The sequence below is a fragment of the Sprattus sprattus genome, assembly GCF_963457725.1.
Source record: "Sprattus sprattus genome assembly, chromosome: 3".
Taxonomy (NCBI): domain Eukaryota; kingdom Metazoa; phylum Chordata; class Actinopteri; order Clupeiformes; family Clupeidae; genus Sprattus; species Sprattus sprattus.
In genome coordinates, this window is record NC_137922.1 from 43732681 (window position 1) to 43751749 (window position 19069).

The 19069-nt window shown below is 45.0% G+C and overlaps 1 protein-coding gene across 1 annotated transcript; it reads right to left on the reverse strand.

The window, feature by feature from the left end:
• Positions 1-647: 647 nt before the first annotated feature.
• rnf40 (ring finger protein 40) lies at positions 648-18767 on the reverse strand. Its single transcript, XM_080836013.1, has 20 exons — positions 18710-18767; positions 17937-18082; positions 17672-17839; positions 17255-17564; positions 16054-16251; positions 15684-15805; positions 15118-15264; positions 14551-14625; positions 14299-14418; positions 13678-13857; positions 13044-13179; positions 11167-11288; positions 9516-9787; positions 8343-8460; positions 7201-7350; positions 5019-5231; positions 4539-4664; positions 3152-3292; positions 2680-2781; positions 648-2250 (listed from the first exon to the last, which is right to left on the reverse strand). Exons 2-20 carry the CDS (start codon positions 18072-18074, stop codon positions 2074-2076), a joined length of 3015 nt encoding a protein of 1004 aa, XP_080692139.1. The 5' UTR covers positions 18075-18082; positions 18710-18767; the 3' UTR covers positions 648-2073.
• Positions 18768-19069: the final 302 nt, after the last annotated feature.

Genomic DNA, 19069 nt, shown 5'->3' on the forward strand with positions numbered 1-19069 from the left:
CAGTATACTAGGTTGACAAATCATCATGATTATGAAAATGTCAAAATAAAGACCTGAGATTTGTTACATGTGAACATTTTCACAATGGTAAGGCTATGTAACTTCTCGAAAACAATCAGTGTTATTCACAGTATACACAGCGGTCGGTCACCCCACCCATCGACGTAATGCACGGAATATGTTCCAAACTGAAAGTTCAATGTCTGGCTCAATTTCAGGCGGGAGTCGGAGGCTGGACCGACCCACGTTTCAAGAGACTGGAATTGGTGTTAGTGGAAACAATAATTTGTTGTCACACAAAGTGAAATTTGTAATGTGAAAGAGTAAACAAAGAGGTTAATTCCTTATCGATGTTTTCAAAGTTTTTCAAAGTTTGACAACCTGGTAGCCCACCTAATATAGTTTTTCTCTTTAAACTTGTAACAATTTATAAGCCACCACTACTCATTGCTTGTATTCATTTAATTGTACCTGAAAAAGTGTATGGTCAAATATGGTTCAGTGAATAGGGTTTCATACGCAATTGCAAGTGTAGTTACTTAACTCACTGGTGGCAGATCTACATTGCACTTCATAATTGCATTCAGACTATTAACTAAAACTGAAAATGAAATGAAGAACACATCACTAGGACAACAAATTGGTCTACCCACTTTATGATGTTCCTTTCAGGCAGATTTACAGAAAAAAACATGTTGGAGGAAATGAAATAATGAATGTAATGAAACTGTTCAAATGGGGGAAACCTCATGGTCCTCTCAAAATGAGACAAATACAGAGGTACAGAGGACAGCTTTTCTGGTTAGGACCACACATAATTTATCACAGCGCTTGTCATCGGCAACAATGGCATGATAGCATTTCTGAAACATTTCTATTGTTACAAGGGGCCAAACAGCCATGCATTGAAGATTTTGCAAATAAACGCTCGAGTCATCACCAGGCCTGTTTGACACTTAACAGCACATTACAGTTACGAGCACTCTTAAACTCGATTCAGTTGTAAGGCCATACAGTCTGTGGGAGAGAAGTTTCCAGTGAGTTCCAAAAAAAAAAAAAAAAAAAAACCTTCCTTTAGAACAGTGCTTTCAAACACCCAAATTCTGAAAACAGCATGGGGGTGATTTTCAACTTAGTGGAGTCACTGAACCTGCAACTCCAGTGCCAGCAGTTATTAGCCATAGCAGTTTTCATCCATTGTTCATGTCTGGCATTCCTTGGTATCCCAGGTTTACCCAAAGGGACATGGTCAAACCCCCATGGACAGAACCCCCCCCAAAATTCCCTCCGTCGCAAAAGAGATCCCATGTGACCTCAAAAAGCATTATTTCACTACACACACGCACACACATCACATTATTAAAGCCTGGGATTTACAGACATGTAATGCACTGCAAGCCCAAACTTTGCCAGATATGCATACTGCAATTCTAACATGTAGAGCTGTCTGGACATTTTAACTGTATAACTGCCATGGAACCAATTCGCTGCCGCCAATGGTCATGTGCTGTACATAGTGATTGACAGCTAAGAAGAATGAGTTCACTTAATAAAAGAAACTACTAGTAAAAAAAAACAGAAAGAAAATTATTTATAAAAAAAGGAACACAATACAAAGTTAAGACAATTTAACTATGATGAGATCTGAGAAACAAATGGAGAAGGGGGGAGACGGGACGGACGAAGGTCAGTCATTCATCCAGAAGCATGGCTTCCATGGCTACCATCGCTAAAGACACAAGTATTGGTGCAGTAATGCTGATGGATGCCCGTGTCATTGTTTTTTGTTTTCTTCTATTATATACGGCACCCACTCAAGAAGGACTCTCACCACACTCATGTCTTCTCTCAGTTTGGTCTCTAGCACCAACTGTCCTTCACAAACTGGAGCAAAAGTACAAGCACTCCTTTTTTTTTTCCTTTTCATCACTCTCTCACAACTCTTGCATGGGAAAAAAAAACTCTGCTTTAACTGCCTCATTCCCTTCTTTCCTTTTTTTTTTGCTTGCTTTCCCCCCCTTGTACTTTGGTTCAGTCCATGGATTTGCTCACTCCTGCCTAGCGGGTGGCCCTCTAGGTGATGTAGATGCGGTGGAAGTCGTTTGCCCCGAAGCCGGCGTTACACTTGGGGCACTTCCTCTGCCGGGTGTCGTAGCGCGTCTTCAGGCACTCGTAGCAGAAGACGTGGAAACACTTGGTGAGCACCGTCTCCTTGTCACGTGTGTTGCAGCATGGGCAGCGCAGTTTCGCCTAAGAGAGGGGACAGAGGAACATGTGTATTCAATCAGATATTAATGAAGATAATCAAGAGATAACATAACAGACATTTTTAATATACACAGTAATATTGTCAAAGATTAGGCTGCTTTTTCAGCTCTACAGAATAAACTCCCCATACAATATTTAACTAAGTGAACAAGAACATGTCTCAAACTTCAAAGAAATTGCATGCCACATCACAACTCTTAGGACGGCGGTGTTTAAAGCAGGGCTTTCTACACCCTACTTTAATCTCCATGTTTTCCATCCTTCCCTACACTGCATGCCTGACTAGTCTTGATTATTCAAAGCCAATCAAGAGCGTTATAATTACACGTTAATTAACCTTGGAGCAGTGACAGGTGGACGATTTTCAGTGCATTGAGAACCCCTGTTTTTATGGTTAAACATGTTGCTAACCTTGTACTGGTTGATCTCCTCTTGAAGGATCTCATCAGCATCTGTGTACATCTCGACCTTCTTCTGTTTCTCCAGCCTGCGACGAAGCCTCGACAGATCCTCCTGCAGTGCACAGAGGTTATTGTAGTCAGGGAGAAAACTACACACAAAAAAGTGTACACCATGAATAAAACTATATTGACATGGCATTACTGAACTCTCACTCAGTCACTAAAGTTTACACCTGAAACTTTTCATGTTATTCTTCTCAGGCTTTTTCACAGTTTCCATGAGAAAAGGAAATTACTTTGTTTTAGCCAAGTTATTTTTGGGACCAATGACAAAATGTCAAATTTGTGTGTGTGTGTGTGTGTGTGTGTGTGTGTCTGTGTGTGTGTGTCTGTGTGTCTGTGTGTCTGTGTGTCTGTGTGTCTGTGTGTCTGTGTGTCTGTGTGTCTGTGTGTCTGTGTGTCTGTTTGTTTCTCAGGCGTACCTGTGCCCGTTTGAGGTTGCTGCTCTCCCTCTCGCGGGCGGTGCGGTTGTCTTGCACAGACGCCTGGATCTCCCTGAGCTTGTTCTGCGTGTGCTCCAGCTGCACCTTCAGGTCTTCAGCCAGCTGGGCCGCCTCCACAGCCTAGGGGAGGGAGAGAGTGAGAGACAGAGACAGAGAGAGAGAGAGACAGAGACAGAGACAGAGACAGAGACAGAGACAGAGACAGAGAGAGAGACAGAGACAGAGACAGAGAAATGAGGGTGGGAAAAAGAGAGGGAGAAAGAGGAAGTGGAAGTGGAATGTTAGAAGGGGAAGAGATGGGAAGAGCAAAAAGGGGACAGAAAGTGAGAGGGTGAGGGGAAGACAGGGAGAAAGGATGATAGCAGATGGGGAAGATGGAGTCAGATATTTGAAAGAAAAGAGGAAGAGAGTAAAAGTGTGTGAGAAAGGCAAAAAAAGAGGGATAAATATATCACTTAGCCTCAGAACCACGTCACATTAACAGTTGAAGTACTTCTGACTGACATGTACTAGTTTTCAGGAAACCATTAGTATTATTTTGGAGTGACTCCTGATGGTTTTTAATTTACCTTTATTTATCTGTGTACATTATACCTTTCTATTTCTAATTTACTATATGTCTGACGTATGTGTGTGTCAATGATGACCGTGTGCTATGAAAAAGTATGTAGTGATATGAATACTGTGTGGCATTACATGAGTAATAATTAGACTGAGCAGAGGCGGCTCAAACATCGGTTACGCATGAACTAACACAAAGATCACAGCCAAATGCTGTGGCTAGTTAAAAAAAACAGTCACAAAGCTATACCAGGCAGGGCTCTACAGTGCCACCATTTCATTTGCATATCAACTTAGGTGCTCCTTGTAATTAAAAAAAAAAAAGAAAAAAAGTAAGCTTAGAGCCTTGCCTAGACATTACACTGACGATAGAGTAGCGGTGACCTTGACCAAAGAAGGCACAGTCGTAACATTACAGACCACTTAGTATGTGAAAAGTAATCAGCATTTTGAGATTTTACACTGATCTGAGAATCTGAGGTGTGAGCTACAAGGGCTAGTGTTGTTCTTAATGAAAATATTTGACCAGTGTGTTTTCTTTTATCCTCCCTCAATATTTTAATGTTCACAGGAGAGGCCACTGGAGCGATGGCATTTTTGTGAGAAATTCCAGATTTCCCCAAGTGCAAACACCCTGCTTTGAAATTCTTCAGAAGTTTCTGCTACATCAAGAACACAAAAGCAGACTACAGGGCAGCGAGAGCCTCTGGTAAAAAAAAAAAAAAAAAAACAGGCCCAGGAATCCCACTCATGAGCCTCTTGGCATCATGGGGTAATGTGAGGTTATTATTGCATTATTACAGACCTTTCTCTTGTTGAGCTCCAGGGACTGTGAACGGATGGCCACCTCCTTCTCCAGGGCGGCCAGAGTGCTCTGCAGGATGCCCTCCTTCTCCTCCAGCTTCTGGACCACCAGCAGCTGGGCTTCCACCTGACACCACATGCCAAGCAGAGGTGGTCAATCAACCATTTACATGAAATACACAACTCTATTCTATACCACCCAGGATACGTCCAATTGACTCAACCCTGGAACATGGACATTTGTGTTATATATGTAGTTTTTTGATGAATATGTGTAAGAATAAAACAATGAGGTTTGGATGATAGAATGGAGAACCAACCTTATATTTTATGTAACTATCACTGTATTTAAATTTATTTCTACGAGGAAAGGATACTTAAAAGAATGTTCTCAATCCCAAGGGGATGAGTCAGATTTTGCTGTAGGAACTTCCATTATTATATCATGGGTCATCGTTTTATTATCTGTCCTCTGGCTCACCTGGGTCTTGAAGGTGAGCACCTGGTCGGCCAGCTCCTCTTTCTCCTCCCGCAGGAGCTTGTAGATCTGATTGGACTTGATCCTCTCGCTCATGAGCTTGAAGTTGGCGTCGTCCTTCTCGCGGAGCTGCTGCAGCAAGCGGCTGTTCTGCTCCTGCATGTCCTCGAAGGCCTGGCCCGTCACGTCCATCTCGCTCAGCAGCGCCTCCTCCTCCTGCCGCCACAACGGAAAAACCCCCACACACAGGGACCCCCCAAATACAGGTCAGCCTCAGTGCAACCAATGATGCAACAACAAACAGAACATCAAACACATGGGCCTAGATCCCCAATGTTGGGGCCTAGATCTGGGTTTGGGTCTAATGTTTATTGCAGTCCTAGTGCAAAACTCAGATGCAGGCCCAGTTCAATTGGACCGGAGTTACAAAATTTGCAAGAATAAGCCACGAAGCCGGAAAAACCCCCACACACAGGGACCCCCCAAATACAGGTCAGCCTCAGTGCAACCAATGATGCAACAACAAACAGAACATCAAACACATGGGCCTAGATCCCCAATGTTGGGGCCTAGATCTGGGTTTGGGTCTAATGTTTATTGCAGTCCTAGTGCAAAACTCAGATGCAGGCCCAGTTCAATTGGACCGGAGTTACAAAATTTGCAAGAATAAGCCACGGAGTTGAAAAAGCAGTTTGAACTAAATCCTGTGGAAAACTCACAAATCTTATCAGACACCAGGAGACAAGGACCACAGATTTAATTCTTGGCCTGTGATGTCCTCCACCCTGGTGCACTAGCTCACAGCTCCGCTGATAATTTGAATTATTCTTTTTTGTAGTGCACTGCCAACACAGCCCAAAGCCACACGCGCCATTCAATTCAGCAACTGGGTATAGAACCAAGCCATATTTCAAGTACGTGTCAACCCGCAGCCAGACTCTATTCAATTCTGTATAAATTCAACTCTGGCCATGACTCTCAGCCAGATCTCTAAATTAGCCTTCAACACAAACACCAACTGCCATGCAGAACCACAAGCATGCTTTGACTCCACTGAAACAAATCGCTGCGTGCAGCGTGTGTTGTATTTCTTTTTTAGACATAACTAAGGGACTGACAAAAAAATATATATGTGATCAGAGCCTGTGTGTAAGGGGGAGACCACAGCGAGCCAGACTTGGGCAGCAGCGGTAAGAACACAAGAAATCATAGCCAGAGCATTAACCATGTCGACGGGGGAAGCCCCTTTGACTGACTGGAATTTGCGGTCCTTCAGGGCTCGGGTTTGTAGTGAAATAGGAAGTGTTGGAGCCAGAGGCCATTCAGTGGACGTGCACCACACACCAACAACCACGAGCGATTGATGGCCTTGAGCACAAACAGAGAGGTTCAACTTCAGAGGTTTTCTTTCTTTATCTTTCTGCCGTTGTTTGCGTTACCCCTTTGAAGCTTAACCCAAACACTGTGAAATCCTCGTAAAGCCTCAATTTACGTTTCCCCAAGGGGACGGGGGGGTCCTGCCGAAATGGAACTGAAAAGCGGGGATTTTGGGGATGCAAATGAACTATTTGTTTTAGCACTTAGAACACTTGGCATTCGAGGAAATAAATATCTACTACAAATATCTATCCACACGGAAAGACTGCACATGGTGACTGCTTAGGGCGTGTTTGTATGAGCTGACCTGAGTGCTGGTATCAGTGTTTACATATAGCTGTTAAATGTCGGCAGTATTTTCAAAGCGTTATCTAGTCTTGCTAAACACTGGGGTGACTCAGTGCACAACCCCTGACCCCGTGTCTGTCTCAGAGCCAGACGGAGAGGAAACCCCTTTTCACAGGTCAGTCAGTGTGTTATGGCCACACGACAAGATGTCTAAACACTGCAGTTGGATAATTTATTCCCCCACCCATACATTTATAAGTTTTCCAAATAGTATAATAAAAGGGCTTTAGTCAGACAGATGACCAGACAGATAAAAACACAGACATGTATACAAAAAGACCTAGCCAGATATACAGATGAGTGGATTTACAGGTCATTCTGCTTTGTGGAAAAAGTAAACTTGACCTCTGCATATTGAACCATGTAAATGTTAAACTGAAAATGTAAAGAGAACCCCAAATCCCATTTTACTCCTGAGGCAGGGTGCAGTAAGGGAGGGGTGTGGTTATGCTGAACACACCTGTTTGGTGGCGGTGAGCTTCTTCTGCAGGTGTTCGATGGTCTCCTCGGCAACCCGGATCTTCCTCAGGGCATCCTCATCCGCCAGCTTCTTGCTCTCCTTCCTCTCCCTCTCCTCCAGCTCACGCACACGGACTCTCAGCTCTTCCACCTGAACCACACATGTGCATGGCACACACGCACGCACGCACGCACACACACGCACACACACACACATTATAACTCATGGTTAAGGGCAGAGGTGGGGTTTTTTCTCCCTTGAAAGAGTAAACCTGATGAAGTGAGAATGCATTTTATTTTTTTACACGACATCTTGTTCTGTGATGCAATTCCGTATACAGACTCCATCTTGCGTGCCAAGTGATGAAAGCAGACATGCCCATGCAACATGCCCAACCACTAAAATAATAAGAAACAGAGAACTATCCAAAACTACTGAATATACTTTTAGATCAATGACTCACAATGGTTTCAGGCATTTCCTTACAGCTCCCCAACTTCTCCATAAAATATTAAAAGGTGTTGTTTATTTTGTGTCAACCATGAATGGAAAAAAAAAAACCCAAACGAAAATGTCTATCTCACAAGACATGACTTGAAACACCACCACAGAGACGTCAGTGTCACTGACTGAGCTCGAGAGATTCACGAGCAGCTGTTGGAGTAAAACAACCGCCCAAGATCTGGACTGTTGCCCGGCCTCATCAAATCTCAAACCTCTGAGTAAAATTTACACTTGTTTTGCCCACAGTAATGAACCTATAAATATGTCAGCTTAAAAACTGAAACATAAAGACCATAGCCGGAGAGACTATCAGGGTGGGAATCAAACTGGTCCCACCTCTTTTTTTCCTTCCCCCTTTCCTGACATTTGTTTTTCATTTGGCAGGAGTAACAAGAGCATTTTTGCACTAATGTAAATGCTTGACGCACGATGACGTAATGGCTTTGCTTGGAATTAAGCAAAACAGACTCTAACACTGTTTATCCTCGGGGTAAGGGGTGTCGCAGCGACGTAAAGTGTCAATGTTTTGTTGCCAGTGGCAACGGCAGACATTCACACAGCCGAGAGGAGTTAGGGGGAGTGAGAGAGGGAGCATGAGTGAGGAGGGGGAGGTGGGTCGGGGGTGGAGTTGGACTCACCTCGGCTTTGGCCTTTCTCTCAGCGGCCATTAGCTGGACTTTGTCCCGCTGCTCTTTGGGGGCGGATTTGTACATGTCCAACAGCAGCTTCATCTCCTTCTGGGACTCCTGCGCCTTCCTGTGGAACGAACACACACACGCACACACACACACACACACACACACACACACACACACAGACAGAGAGAGAGAGAAGGACAGCTCACTCACTTAGAACTGACCAGAATATGGAATGGTTTTAATTCAGAATTTGTGTTTGGTTCAGAATTCCTTATCAGGTCACACATGCGAAACAAATCTTATCACAAATCCCTTGGCACATGTTTTGAAGATGTCCTTTGAGTTACAACCATATCTGTGGGCACTCTCACAGGGCTTCAAAAGGCCCGAGCGAGAACAGGCGTGGAGAAAAAAAAAAAAAAACATTCCCCCTTGTGCAGGCGGCCACGTCTGCTCTGAATTTCCTGTGTTTACGTGAAGTTAGGAAATTTGACTATAACATCCCCAGTATGTTTAGTCCTGGGTACGCAAGCAAAGTGCTCTTGTGAGTTTTACTGCTAGACCTCGAGGAAATAATCCCCAGGTCCCTCCACGGGATCAACAAGGCGCTCGGGGGGGCTGGACGAGGGGACAGGGGGGGGCGTTTTCTTTCTCTTCTCACTCATCCATGAGAAATCCAGATGTTTAAGTTGCGCCTCTGAGGTCATACAGCTGCTGGCGTCATTAATTACATCATCCATACAGCTAAGTGATCGCAGGCCAGCGGCAGAGGTGCCAAGCCATGACGCTGGGCTCTGCGTGCGTCACAGACCCGTGTTAAAGTAAGCAGAGGGGCTGCTCGAGTAGTGGAACAAAAAAAGCTCCACAGATTTGGCTTTATTATCCTACACCATGGTGATAGAGTAGGTGGTGGTGGTGGTGGTGGGGGGGGGGGGTCTGTTTAGAGGGTGGGTATCCAAAGCACACCAGCTCATCTGGGTGGAATTAGCCCCATTGCTTGGGGGGGTCATGACATCAACAAATGGAAAACGGCTTGCCCTGTATCCCACCCTGTGCTGCCTAACTCTGCTACAACCAGACGTGTGTGTGTGTGCCTGTGAGTGTGTGTGTGTGTCACAGCCTGCGGGGACCATGTAGCACAGCCTGTGGGGGCCGTGTGAACCGGGTACGCACTTCAGCTCTGCGCGGAGCATCTTGAGCGTGTCCGAGTCCTTCCTCTTCAGCTCCTCGCTGCGCTGCCTCTCTCGTTCCCTCTCGCGCTCTCGCTCCCTCTCGGCCTCCCGCTCACGCTCACGCGCCCGCTGCCTCTCCAGCTCGCGCCGCCGCTCCTCCTCCTCCTCTTCCTGCTGGTCCTCGTCCTCCTCCTTCTTCACCTCCAGGCCCCCGTCAATCACCGGCTCCTCCAGCGGCAGCACCACGCTGGCTTCCCCGCTCTGGCAGCGCAGCTTAGGGGCGCAGGAGGAAGAGGAGGAGGAGGAAAAAGAGGGGAAAGATGGACAGAGGAAAAACAGAAGGGGATTTAGATACAACACAGCGATGGCAATTACATCCCTTCATCCCTGCCCGAAACAAGGCTGCATGGCTCAGAACACAACACTGAACAACAGAGTTTGGATCCAGCCAGTAAGGCATCGTTTTCTCAAATCTTCAGCCAGTATAAAATCGAGAACAATCCTGCCCACTGATCAGATTATGCATAACATACATCCAAAAGTCTCATGGTTATAAAGACAATTAGTTAAGGCTTTTTAACTATTTAGTAAAGGCTTTTTATAGTTATAAAAAAAACAGCTTTAAGCCTGCCCTTCAATAATCCATTTTGTAAACATCCATTCATGTCATTTGATCTCAGTAAGGATCCAGTGCGTCATTTCTGGGTATGTACTCAACACAGCGGTCTGGTGCTGAGACACTGAGACACGGATTACACATTAGGTCAGAGAGCACAGATTGAGAGAGGCTCACTCTGGTTTTTATGGGTCATACTGAGAATTCCTCAGGAGTGGAAATGTAAACACAAAAGAATGTGAGCGAGTCTGGGAAAAGTACGAGATACCATCACCGGTGACATCAGTTATCTTCATGAGCACACCCAGAATGTCTCGACTCCACCCCCCCCCCCCCCCCCAGACATGCAGCAACATTTCTAAAGAACATGTTACATTTGTTTTGTATAAACTTGTCACATTAGTGTAATGAATTACATAGTCTCTATAAACATATCTCTATGATTGCTTTCTATTTTTAGGGTATGGGTTAAGGTAAATTACTGTTTTAGTGAATAGGATTGACCAGGGGTCTCCTTAATTCCTTTTGCTATAATCTGTAAAACTTTCAAATGTAACAACTGAAACACTGTTGCTTCTTAACCTAACAGCGTAGGGATTAACTGCAGGAGTACAGTATATACAAATGAGTGACGTATGAACAGCTGCTTTTAGTTGCTCACACTCTATGCCTGGAAATGCTGTTTGAATTTACATATATGTTGGCAGTCGTGAGGCTTTTTTTCCCAGAAGAGCATTTTTGCAAAACCCTTTCAGAGCAGCAACCACCCACTAGTCAGTGTAGATATGTGCTTATTGCGCTGAGGAAACTGGCCAAACTAGGCAGCCCCCTAATCACCATCTTGTTCCCCATGTGCCTAAACCTGTGCCACTCACGCTGCAGCGTGCACTCGGACCGTTCTAGGTAGAGTGTGAACTTTATTGCTTTTCCTGCTAAACCCTCCACGCCTTAGCGCCCCGCTGGGGGGGGGGGGGGGGGGGGGGGGGGGGGGGGGTCAGGGGTGGCTTGCCCTGACTGATGAGGGGCACAGACTGACCTTGTTTATCTCCATCTGGGTCTCGCGGAGCTTCCTCTTGTAGCGCTGCACGTCCCCCTTCAGCTGGTGGTTGTGGTTCTGTAGGCTGCTGATCAGGTGCCGCATCTCCCTGTTGATGGGCCCTACCAAAGAGGAGCGGAAGGGGGGGAGATGGTTATGCCTGATAAAAGCAGATACAATGGGTGCATGTCACTATCTCTGTTCCACGTTCACTGGTGGACACGGGCCAAAACACACACAGTTATGGCTGGGGGGGAGGCAAAGACAGGATGTGTTCCCTAGCTTGCGTGCACATACACACATTTCCTGCCTCGCGTCCATGGTAACAGTAACTCCTGGCGACTGCAACAAAGGAAGTCACCGTTTTTGTGGGCAGCAGGACCGATAAAAAAGCAGAACTTCCCTAACAAGCTCGAGTTCAATTAGTGGATGTGGGAGTGGTCCAGTGGTGGGTGGGTGGGGGTAGACATTTTATAAAAAACGACACTGCTGAGTGCACTTATCCCATCACCAACAGAGACATCTATCAGGCAGAAACTCCAGAAAAAAAAAAAAAAATGAATTAATAGGTGAAATCAAACTGGCAGCCACTGAAGTGAGTTGAACAATGTTGACTGAACACATTAACTTGACAAAAGAATGACATTTGCATTCATAAGTGATTAAACAAACAAACAATCAAACTTGTATTATCAAATACAACGAATTACAAAAAAGACAAATACTGGAACAAAGAACCCATCATCGGTGGCTGTACTGTGGGCACCCTAACAGTAAGTTTGTTTCAAATATTCACTTTATGTATTACTACAAGCCGCCTGACAGTAGCCCAGAGATGACTCACACTGGCTCGACACAGCTACCGGACATGCAGTCCAGTTCCTGCCATATAACAGAAGCCCAGTCGAGTTAATATCACTGGGCAGGCCCTTCTATGAATACATTCCAGCTGACCGTGTCCTCTCCAGATATGATTTACAGCTAGGAGAAACGCTCTGGGTCGTTGTCATGTTGGAAAGTGAAACTGGGACCAATAAGAAACTGACTTTGAGGGAATAGCATGTCACCATAGAGTGGAAAATCCCAGGCATATACATTTAATACAAGCACAACAGTACTTTTGGAAGCCTCTTTTGTGTCTCCCTCAGGAATTGCTCAAGAAATGTTTCTGTTTCTTGTCCCCCCAAGACTGAAATGAGATCTCCACCCATGCATGTCACTGTAAAATGCACTGGCATCCATGCTGGTTTATTATTCCCTGGATACGATACAGATCGCAGATTACCCCTGCACTTAAACAGCACCAGAGTGAATAAGTATCTTCTCAAAATCTCAGATAAAATCATTCTTCCTGCACCAAAAAGCCTTTATCTGTGTAAAAACTACCTTACACTGACATGCCAATAAAAGCTGCCTGAACCTGGCCATCTTCCAAAGAAACGTGTAGAAACTGCATTAAAAGGGGTCGTCCTCTGTCTTGCAAGAACTACACAGTCCAGCCCGATACATTGATCTTTATCGGATCTGTCGTGAATTATCCTCAACTGGCAATTATTCTCTAAAGATTATTTAATTTTACCTGATGGTTACCATTACTATGTTATCACAAAAAAAAATGCTGATCTTGCCATAGGTTTTGGTAAATGACTTTAATACATCTAAGATAAGAAATTATGGTGAAATGTGCAAACTATTTTCAAACCCACTTCCTCTAGGTTATTTCCATACTTCTGGAGGATGGGGTGAGTGTCTGTTGTGTGCTAGCAGGTTGATGTTCATGTGCTGCTGGGCTGATGCAGTGCCCCAGTCTTAAGCCACAGAAACTGCTAGAACGTCTGAAGCATGTGGGGGTGGGTGGGGGGGGGGGGGGTATTTACCTGCTTGCTCGTTGGCTGCCAGGTTCTGCTCGAACTCGATGCGCAGCATCTCGTATTCCTTGCGCACCTGGGCCAGCGTGTCTTCCAGCTGGATGACCTCGGTGCGGAGCTTCTTCTGCAGGGACAGCTCGTCACTCTGCCCGAGACAGGCATTGTGTCAGGCCGCAGGGACACAGGAAGCCACAACAATGAGGCGTAGGGAGGGGGAAGGGTGGGGGGAAGAGGAGTCTGGCCATGGGAACTGAGCTTTGACACAACGTATGGCTATTTCCAGTTATCACAACGGTTAAACTTAGCCTGAATGTCAGCCGGCTGCTATCTTAAAGATTTAAAAATATGGCAGCAGTGGACTATATCTTTACTTCCTTATCTAAAATTACCAACCATAGTCTGCACCACAATGTAGAGTAAGCTAACAAAGCCTTCTCTTGGTTGAAAACATCCTAGAGCCACAAAACTTCATGTAACTAACGTATCCAACAACAGCAAGCAATCAATGGTACAGTACTACCATAGGTCTAGTCTTTTTTGTATTTATTTAACTCACCCGAACAGCTTATTTGGCGCTCTCTTAACAATAGTAAAAATGACATATAAAACAACTAACACATACACAGTGTAGTCTGCAGCTCACCTCCATGTGCTCAATCTGTCTGAGGTGAGCGTTCTTGGCCGTCAGCAGCAGCGCCCGCGCCTCGTCCAGCTGGGTCTTCACGCTGAGAGACTCATTGTACAGCAGGGAGAACTGTGACTGCAGGCACTTGTACTCCGGTGTCTCCTTTACCACTTCTTCTGGAATGTTCCGCAGATCCATCTGTTGATCACAAAGAAACATGTTGAGAGGCAAAAGCAATTAGTTATCTATTCCACTCTCTGGTGTTACTTCTGCTTTCACATTCGGTTATACTAATAAATACTTTCATTATCTTTTTTTTTGATGACCAGAAATACTTTTCAGCTTCTCTGTTCATAGCATGGCACATTCGCACCTGTTGGACTTACACTAAACGGTATTGCTAAGAATGACAGCCCATGACTACTTCAAATCATCACTGAGTCATCACTGTTATTACTCCCTGTTAATACTTTTACTTTCAATACAATTTCGTTATCCTATTTCCGACTTCTACCAACGCTGGCAAATGCACCACTTGCTGACACTGCTATAAACGACGGCCGATGAACAATCCCAACAAAGACATGTTAAAACAGTAAATAACCAAGAGACCCCATATAGCCAGGCGTTTCCCACTACCTTTAGCTTCTCGCTCTCCTTGACAGCCTCCTGGAGTTCCTGCTGCAGTTTCTCCAGCTCCGCCATGCGGCTGTTGGCCAGCTCCTGGTTCTGCTCGAGCTCGGCATTCAGCAGCTCAAACTGGGCACAGGGAGAGGGGGAAGTTTCAGGCCATTGCTCATTATTTCTGTCAAATGATTTGGCGCACACTACTGCAGCGCTGAATGAATCAAGGAGCGTGTCGATGATTTAACAGTGTGGATGAGTCCTCACCTTCTGTATGCTGAGGGTGATCTGACCTCCAGGGAGCCCTCCTGAGCTGCCTGTGGCGTAGTAGCCTGAGTTTAACTACGAGAGGAATACAACCACGGAGAAGTTAAGAAAAATCATCAATTAGTCAATCTCATCTGTTGATCCGAAGCAGCAATTGAGATGATGGGAAACTATATAAAAAAGGCACAGAGACACTACAGAACTCATTGATCTGGCTTGGTAATTCTTATAATATCCACATCATGAAGACAAAAATACATTCACTCTGGGTGGTGTTCAAGTCATCAAAACTTAACTGACATACTAATATCACACAATAGTAAACTTAAAAATAAGATATAAAGATAAATGAAAATAATTTGGCACTGCCCTGTATGCACATACTACGCTGTCAGAATCATGTGTATTCCAGAGAATGCTCTGAAAGCAATCAACGAAGGCCTACAACATAAAACAGCATAAAAGCTCTCCATCCCTAGGTACTGGCTTGAATGCAACTACCTAGTGTTCAAGCTGTCTCCTGGCATTAAGCAGCAGACTGAATGGCGGGCATAGCAGCTGGCTTACCTGTTCCAGGGCCTCAGCCAGGTGCTTGTTGAGCTTCTGCTCTCGGTTCCGCAGCTTCTCAATGTCCCACTGCAGGTCCTCCACAGCTGTCTCCATCTCAGACACCTTTGTCTCCGAGCCAGTCACCTTATCCACCAACTCGTTATACTGAACGAAGAGGGAGAGAAAAAGATAAACAGCTTCATATTTTTGAAATGTTTCATTGTTTTCTTTCTTTTTTGTCTCCATCTTGTTTAAATATCTTCCCAGCATAGGTATCGGTATTGGGTACAACAACTTGTGATTGTTTGGTTGATATTCAGCCCTCATAACGCTACACAGAAGCCAATAAACTGTGGCAGAATGTGAAACATAACAGATCATCCCAAAGACATGCCTATCCCATTCCCATATTCATGATAAATTGTGTGGGGAATAAAATATTGTTTATACTTGTGGCTTTTGTTTATGCTTAGGCTATGCTATAACCATCAGGTACTGCGATGTAACTGTTTATGGGGACACTTTGATCAGCGCCGCATCTGAGCACTTCATCCAACAGGCACTGATAAAAATGAAGCACACACCTCCATAGACACTTTATGGTGCTTCCCCTGAAGCGAGGAGGCGAGGTCCTGCAGTCTCCTGTTCTCCTCCAACAGAGAGCGATTCTGGGCCAGGATCTCTCTCGGGTTATCATCCTCGCTCACTGAAGGGACACAGAGGGGTTATCCCTCATTGCAAACCAATGAAGGCAACAGAACTGGAGCATAGCATCCAACAGTGAACCCATCAGATAGTACGGAAACACGCAAGCGTCACTGCTTATATATGTACCGTGTGTGCACAGCTCAACCGTGTTTGTAAGCACTTCGGAGAGCGCAGTGCGCTGTTTGAACATTCTTTGATGGTGGTTCGGAATGAGAGTGAATTGAGGACAAGACGCCCAGGCCTCACCTGCACTCTGGACTCGGGCGCACAGGTCCTCGATGTTGGAGTGTAGCCGGTCAAAGACGCACACCATGCAGGCCATGGCGCCCTTGCTGAACTGCATGCGATCCTGCAGCTGCAGGCCCAGCTCCTCCTCGCAGCAGTGGTCCAGGGTGGTCAGGAACTCCTTGGCACTGCCACTCAGAGGGGTCGGTGGAGGGAGTGCTGGGGGGCAGAGGGGAGGGACGACGAGGAAATTCTGTTATTCTTTCATGTTGGCCTGGTGAAAATTCACACTCAACTTGAACCCTAAATCAACGTGATAAATGGTGATAAGTGACAGGGATCACGCCTGGTGGGACCATGACGTGTCAAAAAGCATTTATGCAGCTGGTTCAGATAGCTGCTTTCTATTAGCAGAACTCGGGTGAAGACCACAAACTGGCCCATGGTGAGATAAACCAGGTCGTAAATTACAGTGTTAGCCTCCCCAAACAACATTATGGTTTTACTTTGAATTTAGAGTGTAGATAACTGCTGCAACAAGTCAATTCACGGCTTGTGTTCACCAATCCACAGTGTTAGCCATTACCAGAGAAGAAAACTCAAACAAACTGACAAACTCCTTGACAAACAGGTGAAAGTTTTTTCAAAACAACTGAGTACTGTGATCTTATGTCAAATAATGGAAAACAAATGTACAAAGTGCTGCAAGCCTTCACATTGTATTCCTCACTTGACATAGATCATGAAGAGAAGCATTTCCTCTTGCACATACACACTTGCCTAGGGTGTCTGTGCAAACCCTCAACATTTTGCAAGAATTTGAAATGGAAGGCCATCACTGATCATTCTCTTCCACTGCAGCCAAGATATCAATCTATGTTTATTTTTTTCTGCCCATCTTCACAGCTCAATATGCCCCTGTTTCTGAAGTTGGCAGATAGAGCAGTCCTCACACTGACAGCAATTTTGAAAGCTAATTAAGAGCAAATCTGGAGGTCAACAAAAGCATCTGTTTTACAAACAATGTAAATTGTGAATTCCAAAATATCAGGAGATTTGAAATTCCCCCAAACCTGTAATGACATGTACAAACTAGTAAAATTAAGCATCTAACACACCTAACATATGACTTCAGTTAGGGTTATAACTTATTCAAACTATTCAAATAAAAATCAAGCTCAAACAAAATGACTTAATGGAATTAACCAAAAGAGGTGCCTACCTTTGATGCCATCCGCCCGTTGCACTACTGTCGCAGGTTGGTCCAGGCCATCTTGCTGAGGAGCTGGGTGTTTCGGATGCTGCCGGTCCTCCTCCTCCTCTGGGGCAGGAGGCTGTGGAGGAGCTGGCACGTCTTCCCCATCAGCTGGAGAGGGTGCTGGTGGGGGCTCTGTGTCCGGCTCAGGAGCAGGCACTGGAGGGCGTTCAGGAGCCAGGGCAGGAGTGGGGGCAGCAGGCTCTGGAGCTGCAGTGGGCTCTGGAGGGCTCTCAGGCTTAACACGCCGAAGCAGGACCTGAAGGTTCTCATCAAGCTAATATGGAGATAGGAGGGTGGCATTAAAACATTTGTCAACACAGACATGTAAGAAGATTTGGCACAAATAACAAACGTAAGGGCCAAATAAAATGACTACTATACCTGAGTCCAATAACGATTCACAATGAGCAGGGTGGTGTCATCAGTAGCCTGACGTTTCTCCAACTTTTCAATCTTCTCTCGCAATTCATCCTCCATCACCTGGCGCTGTTCCAGCCGCTCACACAGCTTCTTGTTCTTGAACTGGATCACCTTCATGTCCATCTCTTCCTGTAATAATAAGAGGACATAACAAAGAGCTTTGAAATATAAAGCCCAAAATGCTGACAGACACCCGAGTCAGTGACATTTTTATGAGTAGACTGACCGTGGAGGCGACTCCTCCAATACGAATGGGCTCGATTAGAGTTGTGGTGGTCTTCTCCTCTTTCTTCGATTTCTTTTCAGGTGGACCAGGGGGACTGTCCCCACCTGAGGCACGCTTCCCTCCACCTGTGCCAGACATGGTTCCCTCTGTGAAGAAATGAACAATATTGTCAATCTTGAGTTTATCAAGCAACTGATGCCATTTTGACTGTGTGACAGCATTATTTGTGTGGTCAAATACTGCATTGTTTCAAACAGGTAGGACAAACAGTACGAAATAAATGTAACGATCAAATCACTTGCTGACAATCGGCAAGTCCAGTCTGACCTATTTTGCTGTCAAACCACTTGACAAGTGTTGCTTATCGCATAAGTATACGTTTTGAGAGGGAGCTAAGTTGGCTAACATTGCATACCGGCAACTCGCGACCTCTCAAACTACAAAAATCATTCACATTACATTTCTGAACACATAGATCGCTTGCACACCAAAGACAATACAACATACCAGACAATGATTAAATTATATCGGCATGTATTATTCAAACAAATGTGTACTCTATCAAGCTAGCTTGCTACATGTTTACTTAGCTGATTAGCCTGCGAAACAAGGTAATGGTAGCTAATTGTGTCAAGGAATGGATCTAATCAAGTCGAACCTAAAACGATTAAGGGCTGTTCATATCTTGATAATATTATGTTACCACATGTGCAAAAGATGATTTCAGTCGTGAGGGAATGTTTGTTTTACATTTACTTGTTCCCGACACAAACCTTTAGCGGTAATGAAAGCCTTCCGAGCACATAGCTAGCTAGCAGACCGGACTAGCTGGTTCACGGAAATGACGATATCAGACATCCTGTACTTTTGTTCGCTTTTTTGTATTATTGTTGGATGCATTGTTGCCCCCTAGAGGTCCGTTGTCGTCATTCAAAACCACCACTCGTTAAAGAACACTTCTGTAAGACCCTTTCTTGGTGAAATTCAACCACGCATTCTTTCTTAGTTGATTTGGCGAAAGACATTGGTGGACGCCTACGGTCTGTTTAACGGTGAGTTCATTCAACAGATGGCAGTCAGGTTCTTTTTCCCTACTATGGAGTGGTATGTGCACGTGTTTACATTAATCTCCA